Source organism: Salvia splendens, chromosome 1, assembly GCF_004379255.2.
Source record: "Salvia splendens isolate huo1 chromosome 1, SspV2, whole genome shotgun sequence".
NCBI classification, from domain to species: Eukaryota; Viridiplantae; Streptophyta; class Magnoliopsida; order Lamiales; family Lamiaceae; genus Salvia; species Salvia splendens.
In genome coordinates this window covers 16,780,569-16,796,392 of record NC_056032.1, presented here as the reverse complement: position 1 = coordinate 16,796,392, position 15,824 = coordinate 16,780,569, and the positions used below count along the sequence as shown (strand labels likewise).

The 15,824-nt window shown below is 40.4% G+C and overlaps 1 protein-coding gene and 1 long non-coding RNA gene across 2 annotated transcripts; both read left to right on the top strand.

Moving 5' to 3' along the window:
- The first annotated feature begins 1,481 nt into the window (after positions 1–1,481).
- On the top strand, positions 1,482–3,011 carry LOC121799589. The gene is made up of 2 exons (XR_006050336.1): positions 1,482–1,993; positions 2,095–3,011. It is a non-coding gene; the product is annotated as an uncharacterized LOC121799589 (long non-coding RNA).
- A 1,441-nt stretch (positions 3,012–4,452) lies between these two features.
- LOC121808165 lies at positions 4,453–6,855 on the top strand. Its single transcript, XM_042208581.1, has 5 exons — positions 4,453–4,890; positions 5,181–5,418; positions 5,863–5,953; positions 6,184–6,673; positions 6,769–6,855. Exons 1-5 carry the CDS (start codon positions 4,453–4,455, stop codon positions 6,853–6,855), a joined length of 1,344 nt encoding a protein of 447 aa, XP_042064515.1.
- Positions 6,856–15,824: the final 8,969 nt, after the last annotated feature.

Sequence of the window (15,824 nt, the reverse complement as noted above, 5' to 3'; positions counted from 1 at the left end):
ATCTTTCAAACATCTTGACTTTCTTTTGAAAAAGAACAAGTTACCTTTTTCCTCTTTGAGCGCGATTGGTGGGAGTGCTAAGAGCATTTTCATCGATTAGACAGTCTAGTGGATCGAGGCTAGACCAAAGATTTTCAAAGAAGACTCTCGGGTTCAGAGCGAGAAAGAATGATCGCTCTGATACCACTCTGTCACGACCGCATTTTCTAAGGATAGAAAACACGGTTGATCGCGACTAGGGGAAGATTTAAAGAAGCGGGGAAGAAAGGGGAAAAGCAACACAACTCGACCATAGCTCCAAACAAATGGGAAAAGCTCGAAATAAAATCAGAGTTTTGAACAAAATAGACTTGAGTCTTTTAAGATGCACAACGGAAGCAAATGAACGCGGTTCCATGTATGAAGACATGAACCTCCGAGAGTCAAAATCTGACTGAATTAAATGTCTTGTCTCAATAGCACTTCCCCCACCACTTCGCTGCTCAACCTGCATATTTAGAAATATATGCAGGGCTGAGTACAAAAAGTACTCAGTGAACACATTGCCGAAAATTACACATATACATTTGAAAATATTGTCAAGCCATCATCACAGTAACACTCGGGGTGGTGTTGAAAAGACCCGAGCTTACTAAAAATATCACATTGGACTGCAGTCCCTTTTTTTTTCCTGTACTTAGCCATATCTGATCACATTGTGCCGTCGAGATGGTGTTCTCGCACGGTCACCTTCTCTGCCCAACATGTCAGAGATATTCTTGTGCCGGGAAGGTGGCCACCTTCCTCGGTCACCTGCTCTGCCCAACATGCAGAGGGAGCTTGTGTACACTAGTCCGAGTGGGGACACCACCCTCACTGGGACCCGAATTCGACTTATATCATCATTCATAATTCACTTGGCCGTAGCCAACAGATAGGCATCATACACAAAAACATTTATGGCAAGACAACATCTTTAAAAATCACGAACATGTGTTCAAGTTTTCATAAAATACAATTTGTATTTTTAGTATAAGAAAGCTCACCTCGACTGCTTAAAACCCCTTAACTTGAATTTTCCTGACTCCACCCTTAACTCACGGAGATAGCCTTTTGAAAACAAATAACGTACTAATAAGACTCGAGAAATTCACATACTTATAGGAATGCATGCTCCTACTTTATTTCTTTTATCATTTGTTCACCGTCAGAAGAATTTTAGAAACTTGCATATTAATTAAATTGGGAAATTTAATTAATAGCACTTCTTTATTAAACTTAATTATTTCTGTGACTTGAGAACGTCGTCTCCCTCTTTCTTTCCATTTCCTTAGCGGCCGCCCGAGGCGTCGCGGGGCGATGCCGGTCGGCCCTTAGCAATTCCAACTTTAACATCTTCCATCTTTGAAAATTTAATACTTTTTTTTCGGGAATTATTTAAATGAGCTCCAACTCAATTCCTTATTTAATTTTACTCCAAAAATATTAAATTTCCAAGTCTACTAGTTTAATTAGGTAGCCCCAAATCCACCAAAATCTCTCGGCCCAAAGTAAATTAATTATTAGGCCCAAAATCCTTAAATCCAAATTCCTTCATTTAAAAGGGACAAGCCCAATTTCTTTATTCTTCCATTGGACTCTCTTTTTCTTTTAATCCAAAGTGGCCCAATCCTAAAGTCAATGAGTCAAATACCACTTCCACTCCCATCGGTACTTCTCCAGAATGTTTCCCCAAATTTCTTCTTCCTTTCTCCTTCATTAATTTAATTCGAGATCCCCAATTTGGGAAGAGCAACCCCACGCCTCCCCCTCATGCCTCTCTCTCTTCTCTCCCTTCTCTCCTTTCTCTCCCTCTTCTCCCTCTTCCCTCAGCCTCACGCTGCTGCCGTCTTCTCTCTCTGGATTCGCCGCCGTCACCGCTGCGGATCCGCCCCAGCCGCCGTCGCGGGTCCGCCCCAGCCGCCATCGCCGAGGATCTCCCCCCCCTCCAGCCGCCGACGCCGATTTCCGAGAGGTAGGGTGGTTGTTTTTTTGTTCATCCACTTCTTTCTTTTCATTTGTGGTTTATAAAGATTATATTTTTGATGGTGTAACTTTGTAAATTCAAAATTTCAGATTCTAAAGAACGAAAATAGTGACGAATTTTTGGAGCGCGTCGGCGACGGAGGGCCGAGCTTGCTGCCGGAAATTCTCCGGCAGATTTACATATTTCTTCAAGATAAGCTCCTATAATTATTTGAGAATATGCCATTTTATGCTTATATGTGTCATAGCAACTATGTTCTTGATTGGTCTACTTGCAACATTGAAAAAAAAACTGTGGCTATGTTCTTGATTAGCTAGTTCTTCAAGACTAAGTTTGCCTACAGGAACGGTTTTAATATGTGGATAAGTGAGTTGTGGTACTTACTTTTGTTTGATTGTGAAAGAGAAATGTTGAATTTGTGCTTCCGTGTGATTGTGAAAAAAAAAAGCAGCTAGATTTGCTTCCTCCTCTTGCTCAGCTTTGTTGTGAGATTGATGTGGAGTAAAAGTTTATGTGGGGTTTGTGAAGGGAAATTAGGATATCTGGTGTGTGTGTGTATGGTGAAAGAAAGTGATTTGCGTAAATGTTCTTATACATAAAAGATGGCAAGTAACTTATCTTGCAAGAATAAGTTGCAAGTGGCTTTCCTTACATTATTCAATATGATGATTTTTACTGCAAATCTTTTAATGCAGCATTAAATGCTGTGTTAAAACCTCTGAATCTGCCCTCCCCTTTTTGAGAAAATTATTTTATTTTTTATTATTTATTTTTATTTATTTATTTTTTTGTAAATATTTGATTATTTAATTATTTACTGGTTTATTTAATTTGGTGTAGGTATACTCGGTTCCTGTTCGTGGCTATTCGTGTTGAAGTACCCACTTCCATACGATGTATAAATTAAATTTTGTTGGACTTTTGTTGGATGTATCGGACAACAAGATTTTAAATTTTTGGATCTTATTTATTTATTTAAATTTATTATAATCATATAGGTGTAATATATTTACGTGTTCTATTCACTTGCCTAACGTCAAAACAAACAACGACAATCTATCGTAGCTCGGATTTAATCGCATAAAAGTCACTTATATAGGTAATAAAGCTAATAATATATTTTATAATAATATCGGCTTAGCGGGTCGTTACAGCGGGGGAGTTGATCAAGGGGGGTAATCAAGCAGTCAAGGAGGGTACCACTGGCTTCCAGAAGAAGGACATGTGAGGCAATGAGCTGGATGGTGCGCATCATTCTCTTAGCAAGGACAACGTTCTAGAAGGGGACACGTGCTGATATATGAAACGCAAGGACGGAGCTGAGTCATGAATCTGTTACTAAAAAGCGTCGTCATTCTAGAAGGAAAGCACGTAGCAATCGATGAGTCGCTCACTCTCAGTGTGACCGAATATTCCCTGCCAAGATCGTTATCCAGCTGGAGGTCGTTGACGAGCTTATAAATAGAGGATGTGCCACCACGCAAAAAAAATTCGTTCTTTTACTTTCCGTATTTAGTTTAGTTAGTTCTCTAGTTTAGTCCAGTCCTCTAGATAGTTTAGATAAAGTAATGCTTAGTTAGAGAAAAGGGCGACCGAAGGGAGCGCTACAGAATACTCTATATATGTCAGCGTTGTCTCAAGTTTCCTGCCAAGGATCTTCTCGGTTTACTTGCTTTCGTATTTTCCAAAGTGTTAGCTTAGTTTAATTTCAAGTTGCTTTGTAGTTAAAGTTTCGAGCTTTTTGTATTCCGCATGTTCGCTGCACTCGTTTGGATTCCGAATATAAAATCGAAGTTGTTCTGTTTTTGCCATCGTGTTTACTGTTGTAAGTAATAAATTATCATTCCAGACTGAATTTCACTTGACCCAGTAGTTAAATTTCCCTTGAGCCATTAGTTAGTTACTTTTCTGTCTAAAGTAAAATCAGTAGTTAAAAACTCCCAAAATTAAAGCGTGGCAGCAGCCAAACCCCTATTCACTACGCACACACTCGATACACTAGTTTCTCTGTGGGATCGACCCCGAACTTGCCGCTTTACTGTTAAAGTAGTGCAAAATTGGGATTTTATAATTTATATTGGTGGCGTACGAGAGTGAGATCAACTTGATCAAGTGGCAACGACATTTGCTAACTGATTCATCCGGTTCAGTTATCTCTTCCATATAACTTGAAACAAAGAAAACCGCAAGGCGCATCCGCAGGTCCGCCAAAGGGGTATGGCCATTAGGCACGTGAGTGCCAAAACCAATGGGTAATGGTTATCGGGAAAGATGGTAGCGTGTATAGTGAGGAAGACGAAGAAGAAGAAGAAGAAGAAGAAGAAGAAGAAGAAGAAGAAGAAGAAGAAGAAGTTGTGGGTACTAAAGAAGTGAGCCCAGACACCAACATAGCTTTTTCTAGTGGCGAGGATGAAGATACACCCTTGAGGGCTATGGTTGTACTCTGAATGCTCAATGTACAACCTAACCTTGAGGAAAATAAGGAGCAAAGGTGCAACATCTTTCATATGAAGTGTAAGGTGAAATCCAAGACGTGCTTGGTCATCATAGGTGGAGGGAGTTGTACTAATGTGGTGTGTGACTGGTTGGTTGGCAAATTGGGATTGAAGGTCCTTAAACACCCAAACTCCTACATTTTGCCATGGTTAGGGGATTCAGGGGAGTTGAAGGTGAAGGCTCAATGCAAAGTTCCATTGAAGATTGGGGAAGTTGAAGAAGAAATCCTATGTGATATCATTCATATGACGGCATGTCGTGTTTTGCTAGGGATGCCATGGGAGTTTGATAGAAGGGCCTACAAAAATGGCTTCACAAATGAGTATTTCTACATGCTCAACGGGGTGAAGGTTCGTTTGAAGCCATTGCTACCTAGTGCCGTGTTTGAGGCAAGTCAACATCTACAAATGGAAAGAGAGAGAGATATAGGGAAAAAATGTTAGTAAAAGAATGTGAGCTAAAAAAGCCAAGTGAGAGTGGGGATGATGAGAGAAAAATAAAAGCGTCCAAAGGAGAGCACCCACAAACAAGAGAGGGAAAGGAATGTTTGTTAGCTAGTAATACTGACTTTGGGTGGGCACTAAACAATCACCTCTCTGTTCTCCTCATGGTCCGTAAGGATTTGTGCTTAGCTACTAACCTTGACCCGTGTCCTTTGATTGTCCAAAGTGTGTTGCAGGAATTTGAAGATGTATTCCCGGAGGAACTCCCAAGTGAACTTCCTCCCATGAGAGGGATCGAGCATCAAATTGATTTTTTGCCGGGATTGTCACTCCCAACCCGGGCCGCATACAAGGCGAATCCCAAGGAGACACAAGAGCTACAAAGGCAAGTCGAGGAACTCCTTGCTAAAGATCTAATTCGTGAATCACTATCTCCTTCTGCCGTACCCGTCATTCTTGTACCTAAGAAAGACGGTAGTTGGAGGATGTGTGTAGATTGTAGGGCAATTAACAAAGTCACCATCAAATATAGGCACCCTATACCTAGGTTGGACGACATGTTAGAGGATCTTTGTGGCTCTATATGTTTCTCTAAAATTGATTTGGCTAGTGGATACCACCAAATTCGCATGAAAGAATGAGATGCATGGAAAACCGCTTTTAAAACCAAATTTGGCTTGTATGAATGGCTTGTGATGCCTTTTGGTCTAACTAATGCCCCTTCTACATTCATGCGTTTGATGAATCATGTGCTTCGTCCTTTCATTGGGAAATTTGTGGTGGTATATTTTGATGATATCTTGATTTATAGTCGTAGTGTTGAAGAGCATGCTAGTCATCTTAGGAATGTGCTTGAAGTGTTGAGAATGCATGCTTTATATGCCAAGTTGCCTAAATGCACTTTTTGTGTTGAAGAAGTTGTGTTTCTTGGTTTTGTTGTGGGAAAGGAAGGAGTGCGGGTAGATGAAGAGAAGGAGAAGCCATTAGGGAATGGCCAACACCTAGGAATGTGAGTGAGTTTAGGTCTTTACATGGCCTTGCTAGCTTCGATATGAGGTTTGTTTGGGATTTTTCCACAAAAGCTTCACCCTTGAACCACCTTGTCAAAAAAAATGTTGAGTTTAAGTGGGGGGAGGAGCAAGAGAGAGCGTTTAATACTTTGAAAAATGACCTCACACACGCTCCCTTACTAGCACTCTCTAATTTTGATAAAACTTTTGAACTTGAATGTGATGCAAGTGGTGTGAGGATTGTGGGAGTTGTCATGCAAGAGGGTAAGCCCATAGCTTACTTCTCGGTAAAGCTAAATCAAGCCCAGTTGAACTATCCCACGTACGACAAGGAGTTGTATGCTATAGTTCATTGCCTTGAGAATTGGCAACACCACTTGATGCACAAGGAGTTTGTGATACACACGGATCATGAGTCTATTAAGTTCTTAGGAGGGCAACATAAACTTGATAAAAGGCATCCTAAGTGGAGTGTTTTCCTTGAGACTTTTCCCTATGTCATTAAGTATAAGAAGGGAAAGGACAATGTGGTTGCCGATGCTCTTTCTAGGAAACCTTTTGAGACCTTGCATGATGGTGCTTTACTTGTGAGTGATACAGTGTGCTTGAGAAAGCATGTGCTTGCTATGTGTGCCTTCAATTATGTTGGATTTGAGTTTATTAAAGACCTTTATGAGCATGATCACGACTTTATTCTATTTACGAAGCTTGTGAAAAAGGTGTTTTCGATAAATACTATAGGTTGGATGACTATCTTTTTAAGGAGAATAGGGTGTACATACCTTCATGCTTATTGAGTAATTTGTTGATTAAGGAGGCTCACCTAGGGGGCCTAATGGGTCATTTTGGGTTGCTTAAAACTTTTGACATACTAAGTGAGCATTTCTTTGGCCTTGCATGAAGAAGCATGTTGAAAAGTTTTGTAGTAGTTGCTTAGAATGTAGGCAAGCCAAGTCTAATCTAACAATTTTGGTCTCTACACCCCTTTGCCTACTCCTACACATCCTTAGGTAGATTTTTGTCTATGGACTTTGTTCTAGGTCTCCCAATGTCTCTTAGGGAAAATGTTAGCATTTTTTTAGTGGTGGATAGATTTTCCAAAATGGCTCACTTCATTTCATGTCGGAAGACAAGTGATGTCAAACTCATTGCTAGTTTATTTTTCAAGGATGTGGTAAGAATCCATGGGGTCCCAAGAACTATTGTGAGTGATAGAGACATCAAAATTTTGAGTTTCTTTTGGAAAACACTTTGGGGTAGGATGGGTACCAAACTTCTTTTCTCTACCACCGCACACCCCCAAACGGATGGCCAAACGGAAGTTGTAAACCGTTCCTTGGGTGCTCTTCTCCGTTCCTGGGTTTTTGAAAACAAAACTTATTGGGAAGAATGTTTTCCTATAGCCGAGTTTGCTTATAATAGGACCATACATTCAACTACCCAACAATCCCCTTTTGAGGTTGTCTATGGTTTCAATCCACTCATCCCGTTGGACTTGTCCACGGCCGATTTGCTTTTGTCTTATATGGTTGATGTAGGTGGGATGGAGAAGGCCAAGTTTGTGCAAGACTTACACACCCGAGTGCAAGAATGAATCCGCAAGATGGGAGAACAAGTAGCTCAAAGTGTGAACAAAGGGCGGAAGAAAATGTTGTTCAACCCCGGAGATTGGGTGTGGGTGCACCTTCGGAAAATACGTTTTCCCGACAAGAAAAAATCCAAGCTCGCCCCGTGAGGGATTGGCCCATTTATGGTCCTAGAGCGTGTGAATGACAATGCCTACATCATTGATCTTCTCGGTGAGTAAACGTGAGTTGTACCTTTAATGTGGCTAACTTGAGCCCGTTTGATTTTGTAGGGGACGGCCCAGATTTGAGGACAAATCCTTCTCAAGAGGGAGAAGATGATACGGACGGGAGGTCCAAGGCTAGGGCGGACCCGACCACGACTCTCCTTAGGCCGCCCGGAAGGCCCGTCACGAGATCCATGAGACAAAAGTTTTGGGAGGGCGTTTCAAACTTCATCTGGAGAGCAATGGAGGAGGCAGACGGAACGCTCGGTCGTGTGAATCCACCCCTCCAAAACGCCCGATAGGGCGTTTTGTGCGCTGAGTGTCGTCCATGTTCCAGAGAGTTTGCCCGGTTGGGTGAATGGAAAGTGTCGGAGAGGGAAACGACACCCTCGAGATACCCTATCGAGCTTCTCCTATAAACTTTGGGGATTTTAGAGGATTTTTTGGTGTTGTGCAACGTCGGGGTAGGGAATGACCTAATCTACATATTCCAAGGGAGGTGGCCATCATATAGGAGACTCACTCTAGAGTTCCTAAGAACGCTCAAGGTGCACAAAAACCGCCGCTCCCGCACCCCCGAGAGCATCGACTTCCGCCTAGGCAACCGCAACCATTCACTCACCATGGAGGAGCTTTGTGCGGTGTTCTATTGCTTCGACCCCAACCCCGATGAAGAGATTGATTATGATTACTCTGATGTTTGGGGTGCTATGACTACTGAGGGGGAAGATCATGAGCCGGGCTACGCCAAATCCTCGTCCATCTGCAACCCCGTTTTGAGGTACCTCCACCGGCCCATAACCCAACTTATATTTGCAAGGATTGATGGTGGAAGTGTTTCCCAAACCAAGCTCAACGTCATGTGGTGTCTTTTCACCAAAAGGGGGTTCAACTTTGGAATCCTCTTCACTCTCTACTTTGACCGGATCTCCAAGAAGGACGGGGAAGTTATTTGTTGCCGGGGATTGATCACGGCACTTACCGAACATTTTGGCATCTCGACCACGGGGTTCACCGAAGAAATGGGAGAGAGATTCATCACTTACGAGGTGCTCTTCTCGGTTGGGCTTTTGAAGACCGATTCTAGCGGTCAAGGTTTCTTCTTGCAAGTGGATCGGGATCACTTTCCCGTTCCCATCCCTCAATTTACCAAGGTCGACACGTGGGAGAATCAAGTAAATTGGAAGCTCAACACTCCCGCTCACCAGAGAGCCATCGAGGCCAACCCTGTTAATGGGGAGTTTAGGAGGATGAACATTCCTTCCCGCATCCCCGTCTTCGATCCCGAAAATGACTCCGCCTTCGATGCCATCGAGATCATGAGGAGCCGGAGCATTCACAAGCTCAAGGGAGTGGAGTGCCGCCACCACAACAAAATGAAGAAGTCAAGCTCATGACATTAAATGAGCACTTGTATCATTAATTGTTTTTATTTTCAGACAATTTCTTTTTATGTTTTGACATTTTTTGCTTAAGTTTTTTAGTACTTTTTGATATTTTGTTCAGTTTTTATATCTTTGAAAATTTTCACAGGTTCTGGACCTTCGCCAGCGACCGCTGTAGAGGCCGCAGCGGCCCGCTGGCCAGCTTCTAGAAACATTCTGACTCGCAGCAGCGACCGCTGGAGAGCCCCCAACGACCACTTCATCACAATTGCAGTTTCCAGCGCGATTTTTTCGAATTTTTTGAAATTTCACCCCGTCCAGCCACTACGTGAAATTTTTCAAGGTATGTTTTCTTTTAAGTAGTTTACTCACGTCCCTACCGACTCTACAAACTCATTTTACACTTTGTTGTAAATAAGTTTGGGGAGATGAAGTGGTGGACCGTGAGTTTAGGTTTTTAGTTTAAGTTTTTGTTTAAAAATCCCGAAGGTGAATCCATGTCATGAACTTAACATGAAGAACTTAGAAACACGTATACTTAGGGACACACATTAGACCAAGTTGCCAATGATATGAACTTCTTTTCATCTTTGATTAAGTATGGCTTAACGTTTTGATATGATGGTTTGGTGAAAAGGCGCATAATTAGTGAAATGCTTGTTCGCCTTAAATCATGCTTATTCCTTGTGAGATTTGAGCCTAATGTGTGATTTGTCTGCATTCATGTATATGTTTCTAGAACTTGCTCCTAGTCTGCCTAAGTTAACATAGTGTTTAAGTTGATTTAGGAGTACGTTAGGCCATCTTTTCTTAGCTATTTTTATCCCCAAATTTTTTACCCTATCAAATTTTTCCTTTGGAGCCAATTTTGAGCCTTTAAGCCTATTCTTTGGAAGTCAAAATAAATGGGGACAATTCCTTGTGTTAGTATAGTTTTATTATCTTTTGTAAAGGAATTGGAGAGATAAGGAAGAAAGTTATAAAAAGTAGTGTGCTTAATTAATCTAGAAATGATGCTTCTGAAAAAGAGAAAGAAAAGAAAAGAGAGAAAAATCAAAGGATTGAGAAAGTGAGTTGAAGTTCGAAATAAGTGTTAAAAGTGTCTTGGGTTATTATAAAAGTTGAGTCAATTTTACTCTACTTGGGATATTTTTATTTTTGAGTCACTTTTTAGCCAAATATATTCCTCACCTACCAAAGAGCCTACATTACAACAAAAAATAAAGACCTTTCGGACTTTTGATGCTTAATCACATCTAGTAGAGGATGGATTAGACTTTGAGCAAGCATATGGTAAACTTTGCATGATGCATGATTTAAGTGCTTATACACATTAATCACTTCCCATCTTTGGAAGTTTGCCACATGTGAGTGCATGAATTCAAGATGTTCCACGAGTTAGTAATGAAAGTGCACTAATAAGCCTTGCTTGATTTGATTGCGTTAATGCATGCTTGATCTATCTTTTCCACACTTTGAGGCAATTATGACGTCTAGTCCTTGTGCATTCCGTGCGTCTATTCTTTTGTCTTTTATGTTTTGTTCGAGGACAAACAAAAATGTAAGTTTTGGGGAGTTGATACGCTCGAACTTTGCACGGTTTTAAGGCCATTATTTGGTCTGTTTTGAATGTCAAAGTTGCATTACAAGTCTATTATTTGCGTATTTTATCTATTTTGGTATTTAGACATGTTTTGTGAGAAATGTGCATAATTGAGCCTAAAAAGGGAGTCAAAACGTGAAGTTGGAAATCTGGAGATTCTGGCTGCGTCCAGCGGCCGCTGCAACACTGCCGGCGACCGTGAAGTCTGTAGCGGCCCGCTCCGGGAAAGCTATGCATGGAATGAAAACACACCCAACGACTGTTGGGCAACGTGCGGCGACCGCTACAAAGGGTCCAGAAAGTTACGGGATGATAGCCGACGACCGCTGAAACAAGTGCAGCGACCGCCGCCCAAGAGTCAGAAGCCTCGGACCAACCCACAGCGACCGCAGGCCAAGGTGCAGCGGCCCGCTGGGAAAAAGCGGTGAGCAGAATTTGCCCTATTTTTTCTCCAAGATTTACCATATTTTGCAACTTTTTTCCTTATTTGAAGGAGGTAATTTCTCAGCTATATATAGCCCCTCAAGCTTCATCATTAGGATCCTCTTTTTGCTACACATTTTCCAGAGATTAAAAGTTAGAGTACTTCATTGTGCAAGGAGTTAAAGAAGGATTCAAGAACATCAAAGCGACAAGGATTCAACCTTTGGGTTTTATTTGCTTTAGCTTGATGTTTTCATTCTTCCCTTCAATATATGTTTTAAGATTATTCTATCGTGTTTAACTAAATTTACAGAATTCTAGGGATGTGTTAGTAACGACTTTGGTTATACAATTCCTTTTTCTATTTAATATCCGTTTGTTCTTACTTTGTTTCTTCCTTAAGTTGTTGGATAATGCTTCACGTTTGAGTGACACATTCTGTGATGAATTAATATAACTTGCTACATAATCGTGAGAAGAGGTTGGCGAGGTAGGTCCACTTAATAGACACTACAATTAACTTCCTTTAAAACGTCACTGTTAATTGAGAGTGAGGACTTTTCAATGGTCTTAGGAGCTTTTAGGAGTTACGTATTTAGGATTGACAACCCTGATGTTTGTTACCAACGTTTGCATCGCATGAGCATAAACTAGGTGACTCGTTCTATCCAAGTAAGAACTGTGCTAGGGTATTGTAGTTGAAATTTGTATAACCATAACTGTGAACGCGCATCCCTGGAATTCCCCTTATCTCTATACTTTTATCTTTGTGATCTATTTGTAATTAGTTGTTTACTTTCTTTCAATTGTTCTTTGTTTTCAAAAATCTCCAAAATTTTCGGTTCTTCCAAATAGTAATTGCGTTTTAGTAGAGGATAGACAGTCTGTGTTTGTTTTCCCCGTGATCGATATCTGGTACTAACATTTAGCTATACTATTCATACTCTGTATACTTGCAGGTATTTATAGTGCTAATAAAAATTGCATCAATCATGTTGTGCATAATAATACACGCGTACATGACATCAGCAATGCAATCGTCATACCACAAACGTGTTGGACCCTTCACCGCCGCCCATCGAGACTGGAGCACACCAAATGCCCACTCCACATCCTTGCACGCCACCTCCTGTCGTTGCGCAAAGTAAATCTTCTTTGGATCTGTTGGGCATCTGATCGTCTTAACAAAGACGGGCCACCTAGGGTATATCTCATCTGCCAAATAGTAGCCCATATTGTGTTGGTTGCCGTTGGCGACGAAACTGATGGTCGGACCAACGCCCATGCACTGCTCGTTGAAAAGGGGCGACGAATGGAGGACGTTGACGTCGTTGTTCGACCCTGCTACCTCAAAATACGTATGCCAAATCCATAGCCGGTAGTCAGCTACAGCTTCGAGGATCATCATTGGATTCTTGCCTTTGAAGCCGGTCGTGTACATCTCTTTCCAGATGGTGGGACAGTTCTTCCATTCCCAATGCACAATCTATGCTGCCCAACATTCCGGAAAACCCATGTACCGCCCCGGGCATTTCCATCAGACCTTGGCAGTCTTCGGGGGTAGGTTTCGAAGATACCTATCCCCAAATATGTGAATGATGCCCCGAAAAAAATTCTCCAAACACTCGCGGGCATTCGTGTCGCCTATGTGAAGGTACTGGTCGAACATGTCGGCCGTGCCTCCATAGGCCAACTGCCTGATTGCAGTAGTGCACTTCTATATGGGTGAGTGACCGGGTCTACCACTCGCATCCTACCTGAACCGGAAATACTTGCACTGACACTCTAAAGCGTTTACAATACTCATAAATAGCGGTCGGTGCATCCTTAAACGCCGCCGGAAAAGGTCTCCCCAAACCGCGGCTGCTCAGCGAAGTAGTCGTCAAACAACCGTTGGTGGGCACCGAGGTGGTCACAGGGGACTACAGTTCTATGATGGATGGGGCGAGGGACCGCCGGTTGTTGCTGCTGGCGCAAGTGCTCTTGCACCAAACGATTTGTCTCCGCGGACATATAGGCCCACATCTCTTCGTTAATTCACTGCGAGTCGGGAGCATCCCCGTCACAAGCCATTTTTTATCTACAGATCAAATGAGAAATAAAGAGAGAAGGAAGAGAAACTAATTAGCACAAGTGGTGCGAATGAAATGAAGTGCAACGAGACGTATATGTAGAGTTTACAAATTATGGAAAAATGTGGACGCCGATCGCGTCACCACAATAGCGGACGAGCGATCGGCTAACGGCCCCCACCTACGCCCAACCGCTCGTCCGTCCCGTTCGTCCGTCGCCCGTTAGTCGACTCTAGTAGTGGACGAACGCACCCCCTAACCGCTAGTCCTACCGCTAGCAGTGGCGGACGCAGAAAATATAGTTAGGAGGGGCTTCAATGTATACTTCATCCGTCTCACGATAGTTGCGCCGTATTTGTTTTTGGGACGTTTTAAGATAGTTGAGTCATTTCTTATTTTGACAAAAAATTTATTCTCTCTCCACTTAATCTCTATGCACTCATTTTTTAATTTATGTTCAAAAAAAATGCTCGAACTAAGATGAAATTATAAAGTCAATTTCATAAATTTCATAAAACTTAATCAAAAAATTTCATATTTTCATTCTCAATTTCACATAATAAAATCAATAAAAAACACCTATGGAAAAACTGATTTTTGAATAATTAAATTAATAAAGGAAATTAAATAAAAGAGAACAACTAAACTTATAAATTAAAGCTGCAAAGTTATGAAATTCTCGAGAATTATGTGGGAAATTGTAATAATATTTTATCGATAAAGATTTAGGAAAAAATAGAGTAGGAACTCTATTATTATTATATTTACAATTGATTGATTAATCATATTTAAAAATAAATAATGAATTTGGAATTTAATTTACACTTTCTAAACAAAATTAAAACTTCCTAAATAAAAATGAAAGCAATAATTTTGTTTAAATAAACAAATAAATCTAATATATTTGGACTTTAAATTGGATTGCTTTTATTTTAAAAAAGGATTAAAAGATCGATTATATTAGTACATAATAATTGATTTGACATTAATAAAGTTGTCTTCTTCCTCGTGAATACGCCAACAACCATTTTCATCCTTTTGCCTCTGTAATTTTTTTCCTAAATCTAAATTCAGCCCTTCCTATCATCTAACTTTCAGAGATTTATTCTTCAACCACGTTGATTTGAGGAGGGCTGGTGAGAGTGCTCGAAAATATTTGGAAATTTTAAAATAGAAAAAATCACAAAAAATAGCTTTTTGGGAGGGGCTTAAGCCCCTCATCCTCCCTAACTGTGTCCGCCAATGACCGCTAGTCTTATCGTTGGTCCGCTACTGTGGATGCTCTTACTGGGTTGTGGGAAGTCCTGATGATGTGGCATGTTGTGGGAAGTCCTAGTAATGTGGCAGAAGGTGTTTTAGGCTAGTCCTAGTGCTAGCCTATTGGCTAGTCCGTGCTATTATGGATGCTCTCAGAAATAGAATATTCATAGGCAGGGGACGGCCGTGCCTTAGTTTTTGGTGGTTGTGATAAGTCTGTGTTATTTATTATTATGGTTAGGTAAAATACAAATATATTGGGAGGAATTGTTGTTTTCGACATGGTTGCGACGAATTTTTTATTCAAATAGTTTCTTTGGTGTATGAGAAATTCTTTATTATACTTATGTGAGGTGGAACTAAAATAAAGTAATGTAAATAGTTTAGTTTTGCATCAAGACGCATAATTATCATATTATTAATTGATTATTTAAGACAGAACGTGGAGGGAGTAATTAGGATGGTTATGCTTTTTGTTAATTTTCATATTATTAATCTATTAATTAAGACAGAACGTGGAGGGAGTAATTAGGATGGTTATGCTAGTTGTCGCGATTTTAATATCAATCTATTATAATTATTTTATCCAAGGTGTACCATGTACGGTATCTTCCTCACGCAATGATATTTTTAGAAAATTAAAGAAGCCAAGCTTAGTTTTGCGTCAAGATATAAATACCGTATTATTATTATTTTAGTTTATTTTACTGGTAATATGGTATTATTATTTAAAGAGAGAAGGTGTAGGGTACAATTTGGATGGTTATGCTCGTGGTGGCAAATGGCAATCTTAGATCTTAATACTTCATCCGTCCTCAAAGAATATGTACTTTGAGATCAGCACAGATTTTAATGTAAAATTGGAAAAATAAGAGAGAGGTAGAGAGAAAAAGTAATTAAAGTATTGTTAGTCGAAAATGAGTCTCGCCTTATTAGAAAGAAAGACTTTTCAAAATTAGAAAGTGCATATTCTTGTGGGACGGACTAAAAAAGAAAGAGTGCATATTCTTGTGGGATGGAGGGAGTATTAATTTATTGTAATTTTAGAATTAATCTCTAATCTTGGAACGTTGTGCTGCAATTATTTTCTTCAAGGTCAACTACCTACCTAACCATGGATATTTAATTTTTTATAGAAAATAAAATAAATAGATTTTACATAAAAGTAGTTATTATGAAATGTAATGTCAATTTTCGATACAAACTTTATAAACGAATGAAAATAGTAGTAGTAGTATTTTTTATTTATACTAGTATTATTATGAAAAAAAGTGGCTAATACAGAGTGAAAGTAAGAGCAATGAATAGAATGACACTAGTAGGACGTATTCGGCTTTC

Coding starts and splice junctions, on each gene's coding strand:
- LOC121808165 (XM_042208581.1), top strand. CDS start 4,453: ATGCTCAATGTACAACCTAACCTTGAGGAAAATAAGGAGCAAAGGTGC. Junction 5,419..5,862: donor TCTTGTACCTAAGAAAGACG/GTAGTTGGAGGA, acceptor GTGTTGAAGAAG/TTGTGTTTCTTGGTTTTGTT. Junction 5,954..6,183: donor AATGGCCAACACCTAGGAAT/GTGAGTGAGTTT, acceptor ATGTGATGCAAG/TGGTGTGAGGATTGTGGGAG.